This window comes from Halichoeres trimaculatus, unplaced genomic scaffold, assembly GCF_033239565.1.
Source record: "Halichoeres trimaculatus isolate MK-OKI-2021-1 unplaced genomic scaffold, fHalTri1.1 fHalTri1_scaffold_10, whole genome shotgun sequence".
Classification (NCBI taxonomy): domain Eukaryota; kingdom Metazoa; phylum Chordata; class Actinopteri; order Labriformes; family Labridae; genus Halichoeres; species Halichoeres trimaculatus.
This window is the reverse complement of record NW_027437187.1, coordinates 32,520,951-32,546,203: the sequence shown is the minus strand read 5'-3', so window position 1 is coordinate 32,546,203 and position 25,253 is coordinate 32,520,951. Positions and strand designations below refer to the sequence as shown.

Genomic DNA, 25,253 nt, shown 5'->3' with positions numbered 1-25,253 from the left:
GCTGCTACGATGTGCAAATTCTCCTCGATTAAATTCCCTTATCCTCCCTTTTCCTTTCATTTGTAGAGATATTGCATTTGTTAGCCAACAATGGAGCAATCAGGTAATCGAGACGGATAAGCCCGCGGACATCCTGAGCTTACAATAAATTTGAAAAAGATGGAGCGGTCTCTCCTTCATGTTCATTTTGGATGCTGGTGTGAGATGAGGAAGCTGATTGGATGTGATGTTTCTGCTCAGATTGAAGTACGCAGGTCAAGACAGGACTGAAGAATTGATTGAAATGTTATCCAGGTTACAGCTTGAGCAGGTGTAATTTCTAAAATCAGAGAAGCAGATGAAGGACGCTGTGTGACAAGAAAGCAGGATTAATAATTTCTGATATTACCGCTGCTCTCAGGTCATTTGAGACGAGTCTGAGTCAAGTTAAGGCAAAAGAGATCCAGTCTGATAAAGTGGACTCTGAGTGTGATTTTCTGCTTTCTTTAAAGACAAAAAACACAAACAAAGCAGGATGTAAGACGTTTAATATTTGATTAAGAAAATATCTGTTGCTTTATGAAGTTATGGAGCTCCTAGACCTCCTGTCCTCCTGCTGTCCCCCTTATGATCTGTTTGTTCTCTCATGTGAACCATCTGCTGCCTGTTTGTCAGGAGTTCACACACACTGGTGTTATATGAGGAGGCAACACTCCAGAGAGTGAAACGGTGACGACATTCACACGTTGTCAGACAGCAGAGATCAGCAGCCTGAGAAACTCTGCAGAGATTTCTGGAGCCCCCTGAAGCCTCGCAGGCTCACGCTGTATTTTCTCTTTTCCAACCTATACACCCCCCGTCTGTCTGTCTGTCTGCTCTCTGCTGATCTTTATCCCCGCGCTCCGTCTGTGACGACGAACTGAGATCTTCTTGATCAATAATCTATCACAGAGGAGAAAGATTCAGTCTGCAGTGAAACAAATCAGAAGGGCAGAGGAATGAAACAAGGACGCGAGGGAATCAGAAGCCACTTTAACTGGGCTTACTGAAATACTGTCGTGCTATTTCACCTTGATGCTCTGTATCAAAGGTACAAAGCAAGATTAGAGCGGGTGTTTCTGTGGCAAATCAAATCTGTGGGAAAGATTGAGTCTACAGAACCAGATAGGTGTGATACAAGAGGAAGCACGACAGCTGAAAATGGACAAAATGCAAAGACACACTTCAAGGAAAGGACAAAAACAGTCATGTTTCATGTTGGAAGTAAAGCAGTTGTGTTTCATGCCACATCAACCACCTGGTTATTTATTCTTGTTGGATATAGAAGAGCAATTATTTCAGGTTTTGTTGCAGCATTGTTGAAAAATCTATGTATGAAAACACCTGTTTTAAGGTGGGTACAAACTACAGGATAATTGGCCTGGTTTTTGACCTGATCTCCCCCTTACGGTCAAAGCTAGCTAGGTCAGAGTCGTTCTGAAGACAATGAACATGTTTAATATTTGCAACTAGAAATCCTGTAGTGTGTGAGGCGCTCTGAGAGGAGCCGAGCAGGTACAGCAGGTAATGTAACGCGTACCAGAGCAAAGCCAATCAAGACACGAGCTGACTCAGCTGACTGATCGAAGAGGAAGGAAGAGATATACAGCCCATATCCGTGCCATCCCACAACTTTTTCCATAATCATTTTTCTTTTTTCATGTTTTTTTTCAAAACTTAAGAGGCCAAAAACAACCATCATTGTTTTTTCCCATTCGTCAGTCATGTTTGTGTACAATGAAGTCACGTTTTACTATGCAAGATTTGGAGTATTGAGCGTGAAGAAGCTGATACTCTGCTGAAAATTTGGTTATTGTGGTTTTCTCTGGAGAACACACCACACACTTGAAGATCAGAAGACAGATCTAGTGCAATCTGTCTTTTGTTTTCATCAAGCATGTGCTCTCTTAATCTGTGAAGGTTTGAAGAATCCTGTGATGTGTGTCAGCCTTTAGATGTAGAGTGGGTCACCCTGCAGAGCTGAGATGCTGACAGCTCACCTCCACAGCGATTCAAAACTTTATGTTTGCTAGTATCATGAGCCAAGCATGCATTGGGGTTTTGAACATCCATCTGTTCCTTATCTGAATGCTAAACTCAAACTAGCTTCTATCAACGTAGTGTGAGGTGAAGTGGTGGGCCTTCAGCCTCTTTGCTAACAGCAGTCAAGTCAGCAACTATGCAAAACTGTTCATCTTAATATCTTTTTAATCAGATGTCCCAAGCTTTTTGACCCCTAAAATAGAGCCACTGCAAAAAACTGAAATCTTATCAAGTGTTTTTGTCTTATGTAAAGTATGAATTGTCTAATTATTCTTTATATGGGCCACGTTCCGCTTATCAGTCCAGAAAAATGTCTTGTTTCAAGTTATTTAAAGACAAAATGAGGTCTGAATTGCTTGTAACAAATAAAAAAATCTGCCAGTGCCAGTTTTTTTTACTTGTTAAAAGCAATTCAGACCTCATTTTTGTCTTTAAATAACTTGAAATGAGACATTTTTCAGGACTTGCCAGGTGAATGTAGCTCATCTGAAGTCTAAAAAGACATTTTCTACTGAAAATAAGACAAAAACACTTGATTAGATTTCAGTTTTTTTGCAGTGAGCCAGAGACTAGAAACCCCATGTTATAGAAAAACATTTCAACATGAACAAAAAAGGGACTAAGATACAGCTGATCTCTAAGAAATAAGACAACCTACATGAAGATATCACAAACATTTCCTGTTTGCATGGACTTATATAAAATTTAGCACATATTTTTGTGTTTTTTTTTTCCAATAATTGTAGATTTGTGTTTTTGAGGCTGACAGATCAATGCTTTGTGCCTTTGGGTTCCACTTCAAAAGCACAAGTGAATAAATCCAAAGAAGAACTCAGTTTATTTTGACTCTTTACTTGTTAAATGTGTTAGCTTATTCCACACTTTTACTTAAGATGGTAAATGAGATTAAAGCAGAAAAAAAAATAGAAGAGGAGAAAATTAAACGAGAGGTCAAAAGTTCTGACAGGTTTAGCCTAAACACCAGGCACTTCCTGTTGTGTCTTAAACTGAAATTACTGAACAAGGATATGGAAATTAAAGTTGTTTTAACCCATAGTTCGCTGTTTTAATATAAAATTTATTCCTTAATTTTTTATTTATTTTACTTTGCGGTACTAACATTAAATCTTTGTTTAGATGCCTTCACAGCTTTGCAATCATGAGTTTGCCGGCCCCAGGACTAAACTACTGACCTTTAAAAAAAAGTTCACCCTCTGTACAATGTTTGCAGATAGAGAAGGAAGCTACACACACTGAAATATCATTTAGAATCAGGCTGTAAATGTGTTTATTTTTGCTGTAAAGATCAGCCTATTTGAATGAGTGTGTATATGGTCTCCAGTGCTTCTGGAGCCAGCCTCTAGTGGTCATTCAAGGAACTGCAGTTAGTCTTACTACTGCTGGTCGCCACTGATTTGGATCCTGAGTTGGGTATATACCAAGAGCAACTGATGCCTAAATCTTTGCAGGACTTCACCCTGGGTGAAACTAACCCAGAGTTTACTTGCTTGAGATCTTGATTCCTCAGATGTGAGGCCGAAACTGCGACGGCTTGGTCACCAGCTGGGACTGAAAGACTACAACTAAGGCTCTGCAGGGAGGAATAAGGAAAAGATATTCACAGAAGTAAGCTGAATCATGGCCATAAGGCTTTGAAAACAATAAAAACAGATTAATTCTTAAAATTAGAGGTAGCTAATGTAGGCCAGCGGTGTTGTTTCTAAAGGAGCAGAAGTTGTGTCGACTCGATGAGTCTGACAGTCTTGTATTTGAAACAAAATGTCATCAAAGTCTGTTTTTATCATGTCAAACACCAGTTAAGCTCGGCTAAAACCGCTGTTATAAATAACTTTTAATTAGCAACCAATCCTACAACTAATTATATAACAGGAACAGAGGTTGTCTTTTGTTTTCAGGCACATTTATTGATGATGGTTGTTTGCTGGGAGCATGAAGTTCCAGACAATGTCACAGACGATCCTGACAGGAAGCGATACTTTTCTTCTTCTTTGGTTTCAGGCTCAGTCTCCCTTGTCTCTCTGACAGTTTATATAGAATGATTTAGGAAGGTTCGCTCTGTTTTCATCCCTCCCTCTGCTGTTTTCTCGCCTCTTTCATTTTTTTCGGTTCTGTGTTTTTGGCCGAGCCTGCAGCGAGCTCATAAACACAGACTCTGCGGCTCGGTCTCTCCCACGCAGAGATGGAAATATAACGCAGCAGCTCGAGCGACTGTCACAGCGGAGCGTCCTCCTGAAGACCGGGGCTGGCCTCAGACTGGGTGATACTGTGAGCGAGATGAATGTGAAAATGTTATGCAAATGTGCTGAAACATCACAGTTTCAGACGGAGGATCTCACCTCTGACACTCTGTGAAGAATCCGAGGATTATGGAGAGAGTTTGTTATCAGCAGAACTTAAGCCTGGAGAGAAACTGATGATTTATATATTCATAGAGGCAGAGGGGTGAGACCTGTCAGGGAGGAAGTTCAGATATCTTACACTCCTGGAAATACCATGTGGTGGTTTTCCTTGACTTTTAAAAGCCAGCACTTGTTCACATCAGTGGATGGCGCCTCTTATCTGTAAAGGGAACGTAGCCCTCATGACATGCCCGCACTCTCAACGATGGTAACACAAGAATGAATGATGGAAAGAGACAGAAATAATCCAGAACAAGAGTCATGGTGTAGGTTCCACAATGATGGCTATCAAAAGACAGGAAGTCAAACTAAACATGACACTACTGGAATAAACAACAAAAGAAAACTGGAAAACATGGATCTCTAATAGATGGATCACAACAACCCCCTCCGACCACAATAAGATGGCACCCAGCTGTTATTGAGGTAGTTTAATAACTCCTAAGTAATGGTCTTTTTTAGGCCTGATAGTGTGAATGTGTCTGTGCCAGCTCCTGGTGGTAAAGGTCAAAAAGCGACCCTGTAAACTGGAGACCTTCAGCAATTCACATAAAATCAAAAGGTACCATGTTTGGGTCCTTGTGACTGTAAGGTACTGGAAGAGTAGGGGATTTTCCATGCTGGACATGAACACAGCATTGCAAGGTTATATATTGAAGAATTTAAACTGAAAATGAAAAAAATAAGATTGCATTTCTAAACAAATTGTTATTTCTTTTTTTACCACATAAGCACAAAAAAGTACCAAAAATTGGTAACGTTGAGTACAAATACATATTGCCAGGTACCGGGCATGTACGGGGTATGGTATCGTTTCAAATGTGAAAGGTACCCATCCTTAGCTAAATATGTCGATGGATATCCACTTTACAAGAATTGTTAAAACACAGGGGAAGTCTTCAGGAATGCATCCCAGTTTAGTTTTATACATGTGTCAAAATCTCCTCATTAGAAAAGTATTCAATGACAATTTAGGTTCAATGTTTTGCTGACCGGCCTTTTTGAAACAATTTCGACCAGTAACAGCTCTGCCACAAGTTCTTGTCTACTTTCAAGGGTCAACAAACCCATCAGCAGTGCAACAAATCACGATTAAAACCAGCAAAGACTGATGCTAACAGGCTTCAGTATAGGCCAGGGATCGGCAATGTTTTCGAATAGAATAGAATAGAATAGAATAGAATAGAATAGAATAGAATAGAATAGAATAGAAAATACTTTATTTATCCCCGAGGGGAAATTCAGGAGTCACCGCAGCATTTAAGAAAACAAAAGTAAGAAAGGGTATAGAAAGTGCAAAAATGTCCATAAGAAATTAGATGACGACATCCCGTCCACCACTCGTCCACCACTCTCCAGCCCAGCCAGCCTCCACCTTCACAGGGTCCAGGACTGAGCCTCCCCAGCAGTCTGTTCAGTCTCTGTCTCCTGGATCCTGTCTGCTCACAGCAGGCGAAGCTCCTCCGATGTGTCGCGGCGTCCGATGTCTGCTCCGTCAGCCACGTCCGTGAACAGCATGATGCCGCTGGATTAGCACAGTTAGCTCATCCATCCCCCGGAGCGAGATCCCACGTTCCCAACAACGATGGATGGAAGGACAGGTCCACGTCGTCACCTCCCAGCTCACATCCGAGAACCAGCACGTCGTCCTCACCGCCTCCTCCTCAGCTCGAGGGAAATCATCAAGCCCTACACTAGTTAGCATTGACATGCTACAGGCTGCTAACAGCTAATTTCGCATGTAAACAATGCAGCCATGGTTACATGTAGGATCTCCAGACAAACACAGGAGAAAAGTAGTAAAAATAATACTCAATACTATATTCAGTATTCAATACTTTGAATACTCAAATAGTCATTAATATAAAAAATTGAATAGTTGGTGTGACAGTCGCTTTGTCTTGTCTGCAGCAGATCGCAGTTTTATGCAGGACGCCAAAGCTGTTTCACACAAAAAAAAATAGGTCAAGCGGGACAGGAAGTTATGCACGGAAACCATCTGAAATGCCCAATCTCTCAAAATAAAACAAACCATGTCCAAACCAAATCACCTTTAACTTGACCATGACAACAACCTGACATGAATGAACGTAGCCAGACCAGAAATGAACAGGCTGGAGGATTTACAGCCAAAACAAGAATGAGGAGACATTCAAAAATAGATTGGGGAGTATGGGAACTTCTTTGAAAAATTGAATGAAAATAAGGTACAGTGCAAACTCTGCAAGGTTAGTCCGTAGATCAGTGGTTGGCTTTGTCACCCGAAAAAGTAAGTTTGATGACCAACTTGCAGAGCAGCCCTCTCCATTTTGGCATCTTTGTCAAAGTGAAACGTTTGCAGGTACGTGTATGTGGGTGGGCGGCGGAAGCGGCTTGTGGTGAATAATCACCAAATAGTTGCGAGCAAATATCAAATAGCTCTTTTGCTGAAATGCCCAGCCCTAATTTAGGGGTCAGAGGTCATTTTGTCCCCACCACACGCAACCTGTTTATGTGAAAGCCATCGTAACCCTGATTGTTTTCAGTAGGATAGAAAATTCCGACACTCCTGAACACACCATCCACATGTCAAAGAGAGTTGCAATGAGATGCAGCAGACCACCCTGAGGCTAATAAAACAAGCCGTGCTGCAGCTGACGATTTGTATCTCTGCCAACTTTAAAGAGAGCTAGGACTGGGTTCCTCTTTCTCTGATAAAACCTCTGGTGAGTCAGAAAACTTAAAATACATGACAATCATTTAAAACATGGAATAAGTTCACACTGCAGATTCATTCATAGTGGCCTTACCAAAAGTGACAGTTATAGTCATCATTCACTGCACTTCTAAAAAAAAAGTCACTTTTTCCAACAGTTACTGCCCCCCTCACTTTTTAAAACAAACTGACAATTGGCTATGGAGGACCAAAAATAAATAAAAGTGAAAATAAAATCTAGAATAAAAGATATGCTTATGAGTAGGTAAGTAAGTAAGTAAGTAAGTAAGTAAGTAGGTAAATAAATAAATAAATAAATAAAAGTTAAAATAAATAAATAAATAAAATTAAAATAAATGCAAAAATAAAAGTAGAAATAGATAAGTTAATAAATAAGTTAATAAAATTGCTTTAATTTGTAATATTATTAATAATTATTTTACAAAAAATTATTTATGAATTTATTTTTATTTTCATTTTTATTTATTTTTTATTTTGGCAGTTTTGATCCTCCACAGTTGGCAGCCTATCTTCATCCTCTTTGGTGCCATTTTTGCTGGCTGACCTTTGCCATCCTTGTACTGCCCTCTACTGGTCTGGAGATGAACTGCAATTACCTTTTTTTTCACAATGCATCATTGGCCTGACTTTCATAAGTACCATAAAAAAAAACACTTTCAGAGCTACAAAATAAAAGAGGAAATGACAAAGGATAGCACACTGGTTAGTTAACTAAACAAGGGTTAAACATGACAGACAAATCCAGTGGGTGTGGAAACAGCCTTCTTTGGGCTTCCTATGAGTCTAACAGATTGTACCAATGAGACAAGGTTCATGTTTTACACAATTTTCAATATGGATCCACTTTTTTTTTTAAAGAAGGTAGAAGCTGCTAGTCACTCATCCGATTTTAGTGAGTACTAGGTTTCCATAAAGCAAGACAACAACAAAAAAAATGCAAAGTGGAAGCTTCAGAATCATTCATCAAACATTGGCTTCCTTTAAATGAAGTCTATTAACATTTTTAATGCCTAATGCCTGCTTTCCTGCTTCCAATTAACAAATCCCAGCTTTGAAAAATCCTGTTTTTCCAACCTTGTCACACCACTCTAATTGATTGAACTCCAGCATGCAAATGAACAATGTGATATAATGTGAAAATTACACACATCCTGACACATCTCACGCCGTCCTCGCCGCAGCCACTTAAAGACATCGTAACTATTACCTCATTTAAATATTGGCCTTGATGTTTTTTCTTCCCCCCGCAGGTTGACTGCTCATGAAAAAGCATTAACACGTTGTGACGCGAGTGTGGGTGGTGTTTATTTTCAGGCGAGGTGTCACACAGTGGGAGAAACCTGACTGATAAATTTTTTAATTCCCCACAGCGTCAGCGCCAGAGTCACTTGTTGTTTCTTCATCTCAGACCAATGATTGAAAGTGAAGCTGCAGTTTGTGTTCGTCCCAGAGAATACTGCAGATTCACTCCATGTAGGAGGTCACAGAGAAGGATTTAGGTTTAATCGTGTTGGAGGGGTTTTTCTTTCTATATTTATGCAAACTCATTTTATTTTTAAAAACAAATATTAAACAAGATTTGGAGTAAATATTGTAAATCACATAAAAACAAGTTTGTCAGGCTCATATTTTGCTTTAACACAAAGCTGCTGAAGCCTTTGATGATACATATTACAGATTTAAATCAAATGAATTTACAAAACAAACAGAAAAATGTGTGAAACATATGAAGAGCTGTGCCTGGCAGAGGATACAGAGTCCCTGTGCGCAAATTTAATGATTTAAAAACTCATTTTTTATTGTGCAGTTGAGCTTTCTTGTATCATATTGGATCAAATCTTATTAATTTTATCTTTTCATGTCATATTGTATCTTCCTGCACAGTAACACTGTGTGAAAACCATATTTCACAGCTCATTCGACGATGCTCCCCTTCTTCTTTACGTCATCCAAACTTAAAGGATATTTGTAAATCAGCGTGAACAATTTGTAACTGAGGATGACCAGGAATCATTTTGTCATGTGGTGTCTGAAAAGATCATTTTAAAAGCAGTTTTCTGTGATATGATTTGAATATTTCTGACTACAGTTATCCATTAGTGGTTACTTTTACCTCGGTGACATTTTCATGTAGAACTTTTAATGTGATTTTTATCTCAGACCTTTTCAAACTGTGTCCTCTTTCAAATCTAAACTCCACTCTGCTTTTGATTACTTTTGCCCTCGTTGTACTGTGACTCGGTGAAAATGACTGAAACTAGAGCTGAAACATGCTTCGTTTTTTATCTGTAACCAAGCAGTCCAGTTTGGCCCATTACGGTTTGGCACGGTTTGGTATGGCTAAGGCTGATCTCATTTGCGTTTCCACAGCAGAACTGTGCCCTCTCGTGGTAGGCAGCGTGTAAGCTGGATGCCAAAAGCCACAGCTGTTAAATGATAGCGTGACGCCATAGCAGCGTGACACAGTTTACCCCGCTAATAAAGTACAAAGTACAATCAAGCTTTGTTTCAGAGAAGTCTGTGTGCCGCCAGGAGAAATGCAGCCACTGTTACGGGCTAAGTGACGATTCATTTGACCAATCAACGGTCTACAGTGTGTTTCTCCACCTTCCGAGAGCGGATCGGTTCAGTCTGGCACCCATACAAAAGGATCCCAAAAATTGGGACGGCTCATCTCAGTTATTTGGGGATCTGTCCCGAGATAAGTCCGTGGAAACATCACAAAATGCGAGCAGTATTGAGACGAACTGAACCGGTCTGCTTTGTGAAAACGTGGCTATAGACTGTAAAAAACATAGAGGTAGTCTCCCCAACATCAGCCATCTGTTTCTGAAACGGAAAATGAAGCAAATCTGGAATCGCGGCCATATTGAAAGTGGCAAGGGCGATAGGGCACCTGTCAATCACATGCCTCTGATTGGGCGAGCCCGCGATCTTAATATCCTCTATTCTGCGGAGTTAGAAAAAAAAGTACCCCCAAACAGTGTGTGCTGATCATAAAATTAGCGACTCAGAGAGGAGATGTTTTTTGAACCAGGCTGTAAATAGGTTAATTTCTGCTTCGAAAAGACTTTTTTTTGGCTTGGTGTGTATGTGACTTCACGTGCTTCCAGAGCCAGCCTCAAGCGGACACTCTAAAAACAGCAGATTTTAGCACTTCTGCATTGTCTCGTATTCTTATACCACTTGCCACTTGGTTTTTTATGCGCTGAAGACTCTATTTCCCATGAACACCATCACCAACTGTCGTGAAGACGTGACTCTTGCCAAGGCCTGTGTTTGTTTTGGAGAACAGGTCTTGTAAACGTTTCTTTTCTTTGTTCGAAATAACTTTTCTCCAAGATGCAAAGCAGCAAGGTAATGTATTTATTTTATTCATATATGAGTATATTTAAACTCAGTTTGAACTTTGGTCTCCAGAAGGTGAGCAGACTATCTGTTTGGTGTTCCTCACAGTCCGGTGCTCTAAGACAAGTCCGTAGTGTGTAACATTAGTAAATCGTGGTTATGTCCTGCCAGCAGAGCTAACGTAACCTCACTCTTCATTTTATTGATAGACTCTCAAGTTTGAATAGACCACTGCAGAATAACTGCTGCAACAGTTTAACCCATGTTTCAGCGGGTGCTATATCACTCTCCTGTTTATCTTTCTTCTGCTCTTCTGTACTTTTTCTGCATAACAGTCCAGCCCCAGTGTCCACAATCACTACAAAATGAATCCCAGAAATCTCTTTCTCCAAGAGAAAAGACAGCCGGTAGGGTTTTCTCCAGGGAAAGGAAAACTGGGATACTAAGAAATAGCATTTAGAAATAACACATTTTGGTGCTGATAATCTCATTTTAAATCATGGATTATGAACAAGCTTATATATAAAAGAGAGACTACTTCAAGATCACTTACAAAGCCCTCACAGGGGCCTTTAAATAATGATGCTTTTAGTGGATATGCTTCCACCTGGTTTCCAGAAACAAAAGCTAAAACAGCCCATCTCAATCTGCTGGAACCATCAGAAAGTTTTCTACCGACAGTCACTTAGACTGAAAGAAAGCATCAAACATCTCTCCTAGAAAACGCTGCCCTCGGACAAACCGCTGCAAACAACTGTCAGAGTCCTGACAGCAGCTGAAGGTGTTGACAGAGCTGGTGAGTGGCGGCAGGGTGAGGAAACATCTGCATCACCAAGTCTAACCCCACCACCACCACCCTCCTCCTCCAACATCGCCCCCCTCCCAGGGGCGTCTCCGGCTAATTTTAGATAAGTGATGTTGTTGGGTCTTTCTGTCCTCATTAAGCCAGCCGGGCTCCGACACATACACATGAATCATACAGCTCATCACTAATTTAACACAGAGGAATTTGTTTGCTGCTCTGCACACTAACACGCCGCCTCCAGATACAGTCTGTCTGCACGCACCACAGAAGAAGAAGCCGAGAGAACAGCTGGGATCAACTCTTTATGTCAACGCAGCAAGAGAAACATTTGTCTGAAAATGTTACCCGTGCTGCACCCTGCTTGGGGGAGGATGACGCTAATGGAGAAACGAAGATGGAACATGTTTTCAGCAGCACAAAGTCACAAGGTTTTGAAGTTTTACAGGAAAACGGTCATGTCTGTCAAAAGTTAATCTCACAAAAAATCAGGATTGTTTTCATCCAGAAGATTTAGCATTTCCCTTCATTTTAATGCAAGAAACTTTATCTCTTTAGTAATTATTTTGCTCATTGAGGCTCCAACATTGATGCATTACAAGGCAGAATTACATTTTGACACAAGAGAGGCACTTTAAACTCCCATCACATCCTTTTGTTCCCAATATGCAAACACTTGTATTCAAATCATCGTTAAATTTGCCCTAGCTTGAACTACCGTAATGTGCAGAATCTCAAAGACAACACTTTCTAAAGGAGCGAGTCAACCCTCAGAAGGTCACGGCGTTTTATTCCGAAGAATCACAGACTGACAGCTCCCATTCACCCAGCCCGTCAGAGCATCACCTCTGCAGAAAAGCTCTTCACCTTCCTCCTCTGTTTTCTCTGAAGCAGCCACGGGAATGTTTAACAGGAGACAGCCTGTGTTTTCTCATCAGATCTGTGTCGTCTCAGGTGCAAAGTTTTCTGATCACCTCAGCATCTTCTGCAGGGGGTCATCAGAGGGGGAATCAAAGAGCGAAGACAAGAGTTTACCATCACCAAATGTGAGAATCTTATAAAACACCAAGAGGAAAGAAAAACAGCTCAAGCCTCAAAACTGCTTCAACAAAGCAATGTTGGTCAATGATGATCTAATCTATCCGTCGACTGAATGAAAAATTGACTATAGAGAAAGAATGGACGCCATCTTGCTCAGCTTAAAGTGAGGTCACCACATAAACTGCTCCCCCTGGTGGCTGGCTGCAGTATAGGTCAAGAAATCCATCTCCCCAGTCATTCCAGATGGGCTGTGGTCAAACTTTCAAAAACGAATACACCTTGTAGAAATGTTTCTCACATCTGATTGTTGTGGTGATTTGAAGATATCGTTTGGCTGCCTTGTATTCAAGTCCTCTTTAATTCCAAAAAGTATTTTTTTCATTAGTTATAGGAGGTTAAAACAAACTTTAAATCACATTTAACGATGATTGACAGCTGCCGTTCTTGTGTATTTTTCCCGGGGATAGTAAAATATGTCAAAAGGGAGAGCCAAGAAGAGATTAGACTCTCGAAAGGAAAAAAAAATGTCATTATTTTTGTCACCCGGCTCCACTCAGATTATCTCTGAGTTGCTCATACCCTCTACCTGTACCTGTGACGGGGGTATTTTGGATTCAAAATTGTACAATGGTTAATGGCAAAGCCACGCTGTCCACTCTATATACAGTCTATGGAGTGAAACTACGACACTGCAAAGTCAGAAAGCCAATGTAGCCCCATCGGCATCATCAATTTGCTTGTGGAGCCTCAGATTTGTCATTTTCAGCAATTCTTTTCATGCCAATGGTCTGATGGTATGAAGTATCTGGAAATCTAGGGTTCAACCTTGTCAGCCTAGGTCACACCTACATCAGCCAAAAAGTATTTTTTAATACCTGGTTTAACACTTCTAGTTATGGTCATTTATTTATTTTTAAGTCCTTCATTTAAGGGTGTATTCACACCTGGATAGTTTGGGGCAGTTGTTCTGAAACAGTGAGCAGCCCTCCCCCTGAAACCCTTGTTCGGTTGGGCATATGAGAACACAGCAATCGTGCTTGGATGTTGGACAAAACGAGCCAAAAATGAGTGGTCTCGGATCGCTCCCCTTTGAGCCCTGTAGTGGTTCTTGTGTAGTGAGAACACGAACGCCCCAGCAACCGGCACAACTGACTTATAACTGTGGCTCACACTGTAGTGATGAGAGCAGTAGTAGTCAAAACAGTAGAAGAAGAAGGAGTAGAAGAATCAACCACAGCAGCAGAAGAAGAGAAGACTGAAAAACTGAGGAAAATGAGTTTTGGGCTTACATGGAGCGGTAAAGAAATAAAGTGCCTTTTCGAAGTGCCTTCATGCAGTCGGGACTCTAAAAAAACTACATATGTTGATCATTTAGCGCACACTGTTACATGAGCCACAAACACTATAACGCTAATTAGCCACACACGTTGTTGATGCTCCATGAAGATAAGGAAACTCCCCACCTTCTGGGTATGATTTTTGACCAATGAGAGAAAAAAATGGCTTTTGTTTACAACTTTGGACCACAACAAACTTTTGCCCTTTGAACACAAACAAACCAAGTGACAACCACTATAATTGTATCATTTTTGCCCCTGAATCGGAACAAAAGAAACAAGCCACAGGTGGGAATACACCCTTAGTCTTTGTTAATAAGCTGGGTTGGAAAAAGTTAAGATATCAGATCTCCTGGATAAATCTTAAAATGTGACCCAGATGTGATGTGCATTTTTGGGGGGCAATATGGCTCCTGAAAGTCTGTAAACATCATCACCATCCAGCTGTTTTACATGGTCTGGTGTTAAAAAAGCAAGCTTAACATCACAAAAATCAGAACTTTTGAAGAACCAAAAATTAAAGCACCTTAAAAATTGTTTCTTTCTTAAAATTGTCGGGAGAAAAGCATATCGTCCCGGCCCCATTGTAAAGTAAGGGAAATTCTCACAACTCAACCAACTCAAGCAATCTCCAACCCTGTTTCTCACCCTACCTCAAATCCCAAACCACTTCTGTTTCTATCTCACACTGCCTTAAATCTTATTCATCCAACTTGACTTCAACTTTTTCTCATCCCATGAAACCTTGACCCTTATTCATCTCACACTACCGTCATCCGTATTCATCCCATTCCAGCTGTACCCCAGTTTATCCCATATAACCTTAACCCTCATTCTAACCAACCTACCTCAATCTCATGTGTCTAACCCAATCAGGACCTAATTTCCTCCAACACTTCCTTGATCCTATTCCACCTTTCGTCTAACCCTACTTCTATCTCAGTTATCTCCACCTTGACCCCCACAGCACACCCTACCTTGTCCCTCATTCATCTAACCCTACCCAACCTCACCAATCATCATACCCTATTCCCCCAAATCATCATGCCCTACTTTGATCCTAAAACCTACTTCAATTCCAAATCATTGTACCTCACCTTAACCAACATTGATCCCACCTTTCCTCAACCTTGAATCATTTTTCCACCTTACAAAAATACTATTAATCTGCTCCAGCTTGACTTCATTTAGATCAACCCTCCTTGACTTCCCATTCATGAAAGCCCGGTCCTTGTCCCATTTATACCACTCTACTTTGGCCTCAATTCATAATTCCCTACCTTTCAACTACAAGCGGTGATACCTTTAGACATACTAAGTCAAGTAAACAACAAAAAAGAGACAAATAGCTTGTCAAATTTCACAGCTTTCAAGATAAAAACCAATTCTCGAAAAACTATTTCCCAAGTCACTTGTAAGGATTCTGGAAATGAGCGTCAGGTATATTTTCTGTCAGGGTTTTCTTACCTTGAAGAGTCGAAGGATGTTTGCAACCATGATGGAGACCGAGCTGGCCGACGCCCCGATGACGCCCACCACTTTATCCGGCTTGGCGAAAATGGGCGGGTCTCCATTAGCACAGCGAACATCAGAGCCGTCTCTCTCAATGAGAGCCTGGACAAATGTGAGCGACTGCTCCAGAGCGTAGGTGTCTCGTGAGCACGTGTCCAGAATGCGAGCCCCAAGCGTTACGTTCGGCAGAAGCTCTGGGTCCTTGTTGATGAGGTCAATGGCGAACAGCATGGCCTCCAGCCGGTGGATTCCCTTCTCCTTCTTAAGCTCCCCGCAGGGAACACCCCTCTCTCCACGGGCATGCACAGGGAACAAGCCGCCCAGGATAATGTCACCATCCAACCTGATGGAGTGAGCGTACTCCTGCTGGGGCTGCTGGGAGTCAGCTAAGATGGTGGGCTTTTGTGAGTCAGAGCCCAGCAGCCAGCAGCTCTTGAGCATCAACAGAGAGAGAAGGCAACGGCTGGTGACCCTCAGGGGCTCCAAACCCCACGCCATGTTTTGTAGCGGCAGGGACCAGGGAAAAGGAGAAGCAATTCGATCAACACGCAGTTGGCTGCAGCGGTGGTCGTGGTTGGTGTGGCGAGGAGATGGTGAGCCGGATCATGGAGTATGCCGTCAACAAGGGCCTCGGAAAACCGCGGTAAGGAGGTCGATTTAACCAGGACACTGACCCCTGGGTTTTCCCACAGCACAGGTTCCTGTGTCAGACATGACTGAGGCAAAGAGGAGGCCGAGCTTCAGGGTGTCAGCAGCTTCACATCGTCCCAGAAACCTGCAGGAAAACCAGAGAGAGGAAAATACTAAAACATGTTGAATGCAACACAGATCTGGAGGCTTGAGCAAAGAAACACAACTTTAACTCAATATACAAGTTCTGAATCTACCAAGACAGCTACATAGTTCATAAAAAAGACTCTGTTACCTAAAAAAAAGATATACTTCATACCTTACTGAGTTACCTGGATCATTTCTGCCCCATTAGATCAATTTTTCCTTCCAAAAAGAAAAATGATGCAGTGTGCAGCTCAGAGGCATTCACAGTGAGCACCAGAGTCTGCTTGTTTCATTTTTTGAGGGACAAATTCAAATACTTGTTTTGTAGAGGAAAAGATGTTGGATGTGGTGAATCTTTAGCTCTTCTGTCTGCACACAAGGTTTTAGCATTTAACAGTCAACTCTTTCTCACAGGCTAGTTTTCCCATTTAGGTGAGTTAAGTTAGTTATTTCCCGGTTTATGCTTCTGATATGTCTCTTTTTGGCAAATTATTTAGCTTGAAAAAACTGTGACTGCAAAACTTTTTGCAGCTCTGTTGGGCCATTTGATGTCACTGGCCATGGGGATGGGCACCAAACTGCAAAAAAAATGAAATCTTATCAAGTGTTTTTGTCTTACTTTAAGTAAAAACTGTCTTGTTATATGCAACGTGAGCCACATTTACCTGACTAGTCCAGAAAAGTGTCTTGTTTCAAGTTATTTAAAGACAAAAATGAGCTCTGAATTGCTTTCTGTTTACAAAGAAACGCTGTGTCAGCCAACCTAAAGCGCAAAGGATTGAAATTTTTCTGAAACGCTGCCGACTCAGTTGCCGGCGTTTTCAGTAAGCCAGCGTTTTCAGTGGAAATGCTGATGTCACGCTCTGCTTCGTGCAAGCGCATACACTGGGCTACTGTGCTGCTCAATCTGTTGTATCTGCTGACTGTCTTTCAACAAAATAAGCATCTGTTGCTCCACTTTTGCACTTAGTATTCACCAATACTCCAGATGATCAGCTCAACTCTACTTCGGTGGAGGTCTCCCAAAAGCGGCTTCTGGACAAGACAGTTATAGCGTCACCTACAAGCCTGGCATGCTTACTACAGCGTTTTCAGTCCATCAGCATTTCCGTGTAAATGCAGATTTTTGTCACTGAATTTTTAGTGTTTGCGGATGAAACGTTGTCATGTGAACAGGGCATAAATGTTTACTTCAGTGATTCCATATTAGAGGTGTCCCAGTCCAATATTAATATCGGATAGCGGTCCAATATCAGCAAAAAAACAAATATCGGTATTGTATCGGAATGCATCTAAAATCTCCGATATAAGCAGTCCATTCCAGACTCTGCTCCTGCTGTTTTTATTTGATTTATTTAGGTTATTTTCTGGGTCTTCAAATTAATTATTCATTTTATTCAATTACTAGTATCTTTTATGTTTAATGTTAACATTTCTGCTACCCAGTGGTTAATAATAAATGGGTCGGTTTTTCCTCATACCTACTGTTGCTGATTACTGTTCTCTGTTTGAATAATATCACTTAATCAAGCCTTTTCTAACATGACAGACAAACTACAAAATAAGTAATAAAAGTATGCATGTTTAATGCTGATATCTTATTGGATCAACATCGGTATCGGCCAATACTCAATGCTGCAGTATCGGTATCGTATCGGAAGTGAAAATGTAATATCCAGACATCCCTATTCCATATACTTATTTTTTGGCTTTTACCAAAAAACATTACCAGTTTTATCCCACAGTAGGGCATGCAGGCTATTATTAACACTGGTTTCGGATCGGTATCAGTGAATACCCAAAGTCCAGGTATCAGCATTGAAACTTGAACAATTTGGATTGGTGTACCCCCAGGTCGATGTGGACATTTATCCACAAGGAGGATTTAAGGCTGCTGGTGCTAGCCCATCATGTGTTAAGCCAGGTGAGACAAGTTTTGCTCACTTTTGACCATTTTTCTGGATGTTTTCTTACCTCTAGACTACTTGTTTAAAACCTACCTCCAGTTGGGACACCTTTGATGTAATTGAGCAATTATGGTTGAAACTCAGAGTCTCTGTGTGTCTAGTCTGGTCTAGTCTAGTTGTGTGCCCTAGTTTCTGTCATTTTTCTGATGATGGGCATACAAAATGCAGTTTTAAGCAGTTTTCATTTCACGAATCAACTTTATCAGATGGTGGGAACATTTTTCCAGTTGAGCGCTGTTACAGTAGATAAGATAACGGTTGAAGAATGATGCAGTTGGGCTGATACATTAAGCTGTATCCAGAAAAAAAAAATGTTGCATCTTGCAACAAAATGAGCACCATGAGAAAAAAAAAAGTGATATAAGATGAAATGTGTTTGTTGCATGCTCCACTGGCTTTTTTCTTTGCATCCTCTTGAGCTTTACCCAACATGCTGCGTGATCATCTTTATACTTCCAGTGTTTGTTTGGATTTCTAGATTTAAAAAACTCTTGATACAGACTGTTTTAATTAATCAAATGCTCAAAAGTAGTCCCAATGGTTCACCTTTCTTGCAGTGTTTGTGGTTTACTTTAAAATGCGCGCAAAGCAGGTGAACAGAAACGCAACTTTCACAGCACACTCCGTCTCTGCCTCCTAATATTCTCTCCTCTTTCCACTGACTGTGCCTGTGCCAGCTCTTCTTCTTCTGCGCTATTTCTTTTTATGGACCCCTCCCTCTCTCTTTCCAGCTCTCTTAATGAAAATAATTCCTCAAACACACACACACAGATGCACACACACACACACCTCCTCAGGCAAAAACAACTGTTATCAATGCCTTTGCGCGCAGCGCGCACACACCCACTTTGGCATACGTGGGCATAACCAAGAATTACGCACACACATACACAACCACACACACAGAACATGCGTGTACTCGTGTCTGCAGTCACACACCTTGTTAAACACACCTTTAAACACACATCCGTGCACGTGAACGAGGCTGGATTCCAGCAGATTCAGCTGAAATCTTCTCTCTTATCTGAAACCAACTGAGACGCACCACCAGAACTCATCCCTCCAGCTCTCTGTCCGTCTTAATATTGACTGACAGCCCACAGATCGATACAATAATTAGTTGATTGATTTCACTGGTGGTTTTGCTCACAGGGGGATAAGAAAGTGAGAGCTCACGTCTCGTTAAGGCAACAAGAAAACTAATGATGAGTTAAAGATAATGACATCCAATCAGCTCTCTCATTGATTATCCCGATTTTAAAGCTGTTAAATACAAACAGGAAAAGCTGTGGTGCGTTTAGGTACCTTTTTTCCTCTGCAGCTGGAGCAGGTGTTTCCTCTCTGGTGTCACAGGTCAAACAGATGTTTTCTGTCTCCAGCTGTTTGTTGCGTTTCACAAATATGTCCTGCTAAATTCCTCCGCTGGGTCTCGACCCTGCTCCCCATTAGCATCCATGAACAAAAAGCAATAAATCCACTTTTTCTGTCCCTGCAGTCACAGATTTGAGCTGCTCTTGGTCCTCACAGAGAAGCGGTAAATTCCTCTCAAGAGCAGCAGGTTTAACTCCGCGTCGCCCCAGAGCTCGGGTCCTTCTCTTCCCACACTGGTCGCTCAGGGATGAGTGTGTGGGACTGGTCACCACAGTGATGGCATGTTCACGTCAGGGGTGAGTGGTTTCAAACCACAGAAGTCACTAACGCGCGTTTTCCCCGCTTCTCGCAGGAGTGCGCGGTGCGGTGCGGTAAAGCGCGACGCGGCTGTTCTGCGTCACAGGCTGCACGGGAGGTTCCCGGGCTCATCACACCAGTAGAGTCCACACTGAGGGGACACTGGGGGTCTCATCAAGTTCCCCAGGTCTTAGATCCTAGCAGAGCTGGCATGATCCATGTCCTGGAGAAGAGAGGGAAAAAAAGTCTGCGCAGACAAACACAAACACATGAAACCGCGGAGAAAGCGCGCGTGTGCGGCGCGTGTGGGAACGGCTGAAGTTAATGAGCTTCATTAGAAAGAGAGGAACTGGAGAGAGTGAACGGAGCAGAGATGGAAGCAGGATGCCACCTAGCGGACAAACACTGAAACTACACACAAAGCTTAAAAAGAAGGTCTCAATGGCTGCTTCAGTCACAAGTTTCATTTGGTCTCCCCTGATTTTAGTTTGAATGTTTTGATGAATGAGGTCATGATCCATGGGGATCCCAAAAACAGAAAACCAACCGTAAACAAATGACTGATAAACTTCTAAACAAGAGGCGAAAACACGAGTGGGGAAAAGCTACTCACTCCTACTCTGCTGTTAGTAAATTATTTTACCTTTTATCTAAGATCAATTCATCAAAATCCAAATGATTCAAGATCAAGAGTCACAGTCTGAAGTTGTTCAGGTGGAAATTGTAAGCGACCATGCAAACTGCAGCAGCTGAGGTTTTAATCCTTTGATGTCCATCTTCCACCAATCAGGAAGCAGCAATCCTTTTCGAACTGGCCAATCAGAGGCAACACATGTATCAGCACCTGATTCATTGGCACATACTCTCACACAGAGGAGACAGAGCTGTACAACAACAGTAAAGCTAATCTACTAAATTTATGACTCAGGATAGGATAGTACAGTACAGAGCATGAAAGTGACGAGTTGCAGCTGAAGTTTGAAACTTGTGCTTCAACTTTTCTACTTTTTTTGGGCTGTAATGAGGGTAACTAGTGGGATTATGCACAGAGAGCAGGAGGTTGTGTAAATTAGAGTCCCTTCAGAGCGAGACAAAGACCCCTCTGCACTCTGCTGACCCTGACAGGAATCTGTTTCACACAATCACCCATTCATTGACTCCAATTTAATTCATGTAAACAAGCAATGGTTTCTCACTTTTTCCCACACGTTATTCTGCATTGGATTAACCTTAAAAATCTCAAAGTGTGGTCCTCTTTTATTCTTCCTTTGTTTAAATCTGTGATCAGGTACTGAATATTTGGGGCTTGAATAAAGCTGCGAACTTTTGGTGGTGTTTGAAATCACATAACTTGGTGGTGTACGCTGTCTTTAAAATCTTCATGATAAACAAAAATAACTGAACCAGACACAACATGAACTTTATGATATTTATTTGTCAAAAAGTAGAGACAACAAAAGACATTTTTATTTGATTTTTGTCTGCACTTTGTGCTGAGTCTTGACAAGGGATGGGTATCTTCCACATTTGAAACGATACGGTACCGATGCCCGATACCTGGCAATCTGTATTGGTACTCAACAGAACCACTTTTTGGTACCCTTTTTGTGTATATGTCGTAAAAAATAACAATTTATTTAATTTTTTTTTTTTACTTTAACATATTTATTTGTGAAATATATAACCTTGTGATGCTGTGTTCATGTCCAGCATGGAAAATCACCTACTCTTCCACTCCGTCACAGTCACAAGGATGTGTTTAGGTACCTAAACAACAACAACAACAGATTGATTTCATGTGAATTGGTACTTGGTACTTTTGACAGAATTCAGTCGATATCTACAAAAGTACCTGATTCAGTCGGTATCTACAAAAGTACCTGATTCAGTACCGATCCCTAGTCTAAACTCCTCTTGTAACGCAGACACCAAAACAAGTTATAAAACAATGGATAAGAACAACCACACAAATGACAAGTGTGTGACACAGCACAAAGAGCAATATCTGTTGAATTTCTATCCTGATTCTCATTTCATTACCCAGAAACATGTCAAAGTAAAACTATTCCAACATATTTTTCCCCAAACTCTAATCCTTTCACTTCAAAAAATAAAAAATAAAAACAAACACTGCCTCATCTCTTTACACTGCGTCTCTGCAAACAGCTTTACGGGCACTAAATTGCCAAACCAAACGGATCACAGGACGTCTTTGATCAGCAGTATCACTATCATGTATAAACTATCACTTATTTCTTTCAAATTGAAAATGTGCTTTTTCTTTTCAATGGATGTGTGAGATGATAAGAGGGGGGGTTGCACCATTTTTACTCAGAAAAGGACTGAAGAATGTGTAGTTTTTTAGTGAATAGGGATATTTATGAGTATGTTTTCAGCTGGTTTCAAAGTCTTTAAGGAAAGCAAAGAAGTGATGAGAGCATGAAAAAAATGGCCCATGTTGATTTAAACCAGAATAAATGTATCAACATCATAAGAAGTCCATACTGATCACATTAAATGATATCTGAAACCTTTGAGTAAAATATCAACTTCTGGTTCTACTCAGTGTGACTGACAGGGGAGATGACAAGAGGAGCTGAGTTTGTACCACCAAAGTTTAGAGATGGGCTAAAGTAAGGGTAGAGTTTCTCATTGAAGGAGCAGCCAGTGAAGGAGTAGATCAGAGCTGCAGCATTTACGTCATAAAAAGAGACCAGACCCTCCTCATAATCCACAAACACCCCCACCTTCTCAGGACCAGACTGTAGAGAGAGACGGACTGGGGGATCAGTGCACACTGTGTACACACTTTTAATCCTCAAGCATATCGTCCAGTAACCATTCTGAGGAGACAGTGTGATTTTTCCCTTCCTGTTGATCGACTCTTTGGCTACTCCTAAATACCACTTAGTCTTCCCTTTAACCTGAACCTCATAGTAAAATCTGCATGAAGAGAAACTCTGCTTTGCTAAAACACAGGACCCAGTATTAAATCTCTCTTGATTGTCTGGGAGATTCTACTTTAAAATACTTTGATGAACTTGTTTCCAATCTTTAGAGATAACGAGTTTTGGATTTGCTGTATCAGGATCAAGAGTCACATCCACCTCATACTGCTGGACTCTCTTCAGATCAGCTTCAAACAGCTTCTTCATCCGTTTCCTGAGCGTCTCCTCCAGCTGCTTCACAGCTCTCACCACAGTCCCCTCATATGAAGGTGGATGAACTCTGACTCCAGTCCAGTCCTTGGTGGGTGGAGCAGCGTTTACAGAGGTGAAGTTTTGGAGGAGGTGGAGGTGGTCTTCAGAGCGTGAGAGCTGCTCCACCTCAGAGCTTCTCTTCTCCAGCTCAGAGATTTCCTGTTGCAGCTCTTTGATGAAGCCTTCAGCCTGTTTCTGCGTCTCTCTCTGCTTCTCTTTGAGCGTGTGGATGAGCTGGGCCTGGCTTCTCTCAACACGTTCTTTCAGAGCGCTGAAGACCTGAACACCTTCTGCCATCTCTCTGTCTGCGTTCTTACTACTGAGCTCCACTGACTGTTTGATCTCTTCAATCTTCAGTCGTCTCTTCTGGATCATCTGCTGAATGTCAGCCTCTGTCTTCCCCAGCTCGGCCTTCTTTCTCTCGTATTCTTTTTTCAGAGGAACAACATCATGAGTCCTGTGGTCGGTCACACTGCACAGCATGCAGACACACATCTGGTCGTTCTTACAGAACAGCTCCAGCAGTTTGTTGTGCTTCTCACACGTCCAGCTCTCCAGGTTCTCCACAGGGTCTATCAGCTGATGTCTCTTCAGTCCTGAAGTTGTAAGGTGAGGCTCCAGGTGAGTGTGACAGTAAGAAACCAGACACACCAGGCAGGACTTCAGGGCCTTCAGTTTGGTTCCAGTGCAGACGTCACAGGGAACTTCTCCTGGTTTGGAAATTTGTTGCTCTGAGCTGCTGCTGCTGCTGGCTTCCTGTTGAGCTGACTGTCTGAACTGAGCAGCCATCTCAGAGATGAAAGTGTTCACTTCTAGATCAGGTTTTGTTTTGAAAACCTTTTTGCAGTTTGGGCACTGACATAGGGGATTGACAGCCCAGTGTGTGGTGATGCATTTTCTACAGAAGTTGTGTCCACATGGTATGGTGACAGGATCAGTGAACACATCCAGACAGATGGAGCAGAGGAACTGATCCACAGTCAGCAGACAGCTGGCAGCAGACATTTCTACAACCTGAAGACAAAAAGTGTGAAAATTTTAAACTTTTTAAATACAGTTATTTATGGATCATGCATAAGGTCAGGATGTATCATGATAAGTAAAGCAAAAGTTTATAATCAGCTATATTGATGATGATGTAACATACAAAGAAAACAACATAATGCAACTTTGTCATTTGGCCCATGTCAATTTTCCACAGAACAGATCTTTTACCTGAAGGCTAAACCTATATTAATACATCGCCCAGTCTGAACTAACTTGTGTTTATGGAAAAAGACACAGAGAAGAGGCAGAAACAGATCAAGCACCAGATTCAGCAGCAAATTTACTATTCTAAAAGACAAGGCCAAGCGTTATCCTGACTACAATCACATCCTTGTTCATGACGACTCAAATAAACTGAATACTTGTCTGAACCATTGTATACTGACTTCTTCTTAAATTTTGTTGAATTATTGCCATTTGATGGTAGGGATTGGAGAAAAAATTGAGAATCGATATCTCAGGATTTTTTGTTTGACAATATCAAAATCTGAATTTTTTGTCAGAAATTCTTTTTTGTTGTAGCTGTTGTTTTGTTTTCTCTTTGTTTTTTTGTTTTTTTTTATCAAATTCTTATTTTTATTCTTTGTTCATAAACTGGATTGGAAAAAAGTTACCACTTTTCTCCAGCAGAGGGAGAAATATTTCTCTCTGCCTCACATGATGTGCATGTTATGGGTAAATATGGCTCCTGATATAGTCTGTAGACATTATAATCAATTGTCTTCTTTTTCACATGGTGTGGTGAAAAAAAGCAAACTAAAAATCACAAAAGTCATAAATATCGAAGAATCACAATTTAAATCAAAACGGCAATCCAAAAATCGTGACAGAATCGAATTGCTTGGAGGAGAAGTGGCACTGCACATCAGCTAAAAAACACTACACCAGCAGTGAAGTTTGGAGGTGGAAGCATCATGGCATGGGGTTGTTTCTCATCTCATGGTGTTGGCAAACTTCATATAACTGAAGGAGCAATGAATGGAGCCATGTATGGGGAAATTCTTGATCTGAATCTGCTGCCATCCACCAGGATGATGAAGATGAGACGTGGCTGGACCTTCCAGCAGGACAACGATCCAAAGCACACGGCAAAGTTGACTCTCAAATGGTTTCAAAAAAAGAAAATCAATCTGTTAGAATGGCCTAGTCAATCACCTGACTTCAATCCAACTGAACATTTGTGGAAAGAAGTAAAGAAAAGGGTTCACCAGAGGGCACCAAAGAATATTCCAGATTTAAAGACAATCTGTGCAGAGGAATGGGCCAAAATCACACCTGAGCAGTGTGGGCCATTAGTTCAAACATACAAGAAGTTTCTGGAAGCTGTCATTGCAAACAAAGGCTTCTCCACTAAGTA

At 41.3% G+C, this 25,253-nt stretch overlaps 1 protein-coding gene and 1 pseudogene across 1 annotated transcript in view; both read right to left on the bottom strand.

The window, feature by feature from the left end:
* The window catches only part of LOC141796346 (metabotropic glutamate receptor 8-like), a 187,274-nt gene extending 167,088 nt beyond the window's left edge, over positions 1 to 20,186 (bottom strand). Inside the window, exons 1-2 of the mRNA XM_074677400.1 lie at positions 19,287 to 20,186; positions 15,193 to 16,012 (exon numbers count right to left, since the gene is read on the bottom strand). Of these exons, the coding sequence (XP_074533501.1) occupies positions 15,193 to 15,735 (543 nt within the window). The 5' untranslated portion in view covers positions 15,736 to 16,012; positions 19,287 to 20,186. The remainder of the gene's footprint in view (positions 1 to 15,192; positions 16,013 to 19,286) is intronic.
* A 2,021-nt stretch (positions 20,187 to 22,207) lies between these two features.
* LOC141796440 (E3 ubiquitin-protein ligase TRIM11-like) lies at positions 22,208 to 23,854 on the bottom strand (annotated as a pseudogene).
* Between the last annotated feature and the right edge of the window lie 1,399 nt (positions 23,855 to 25,253).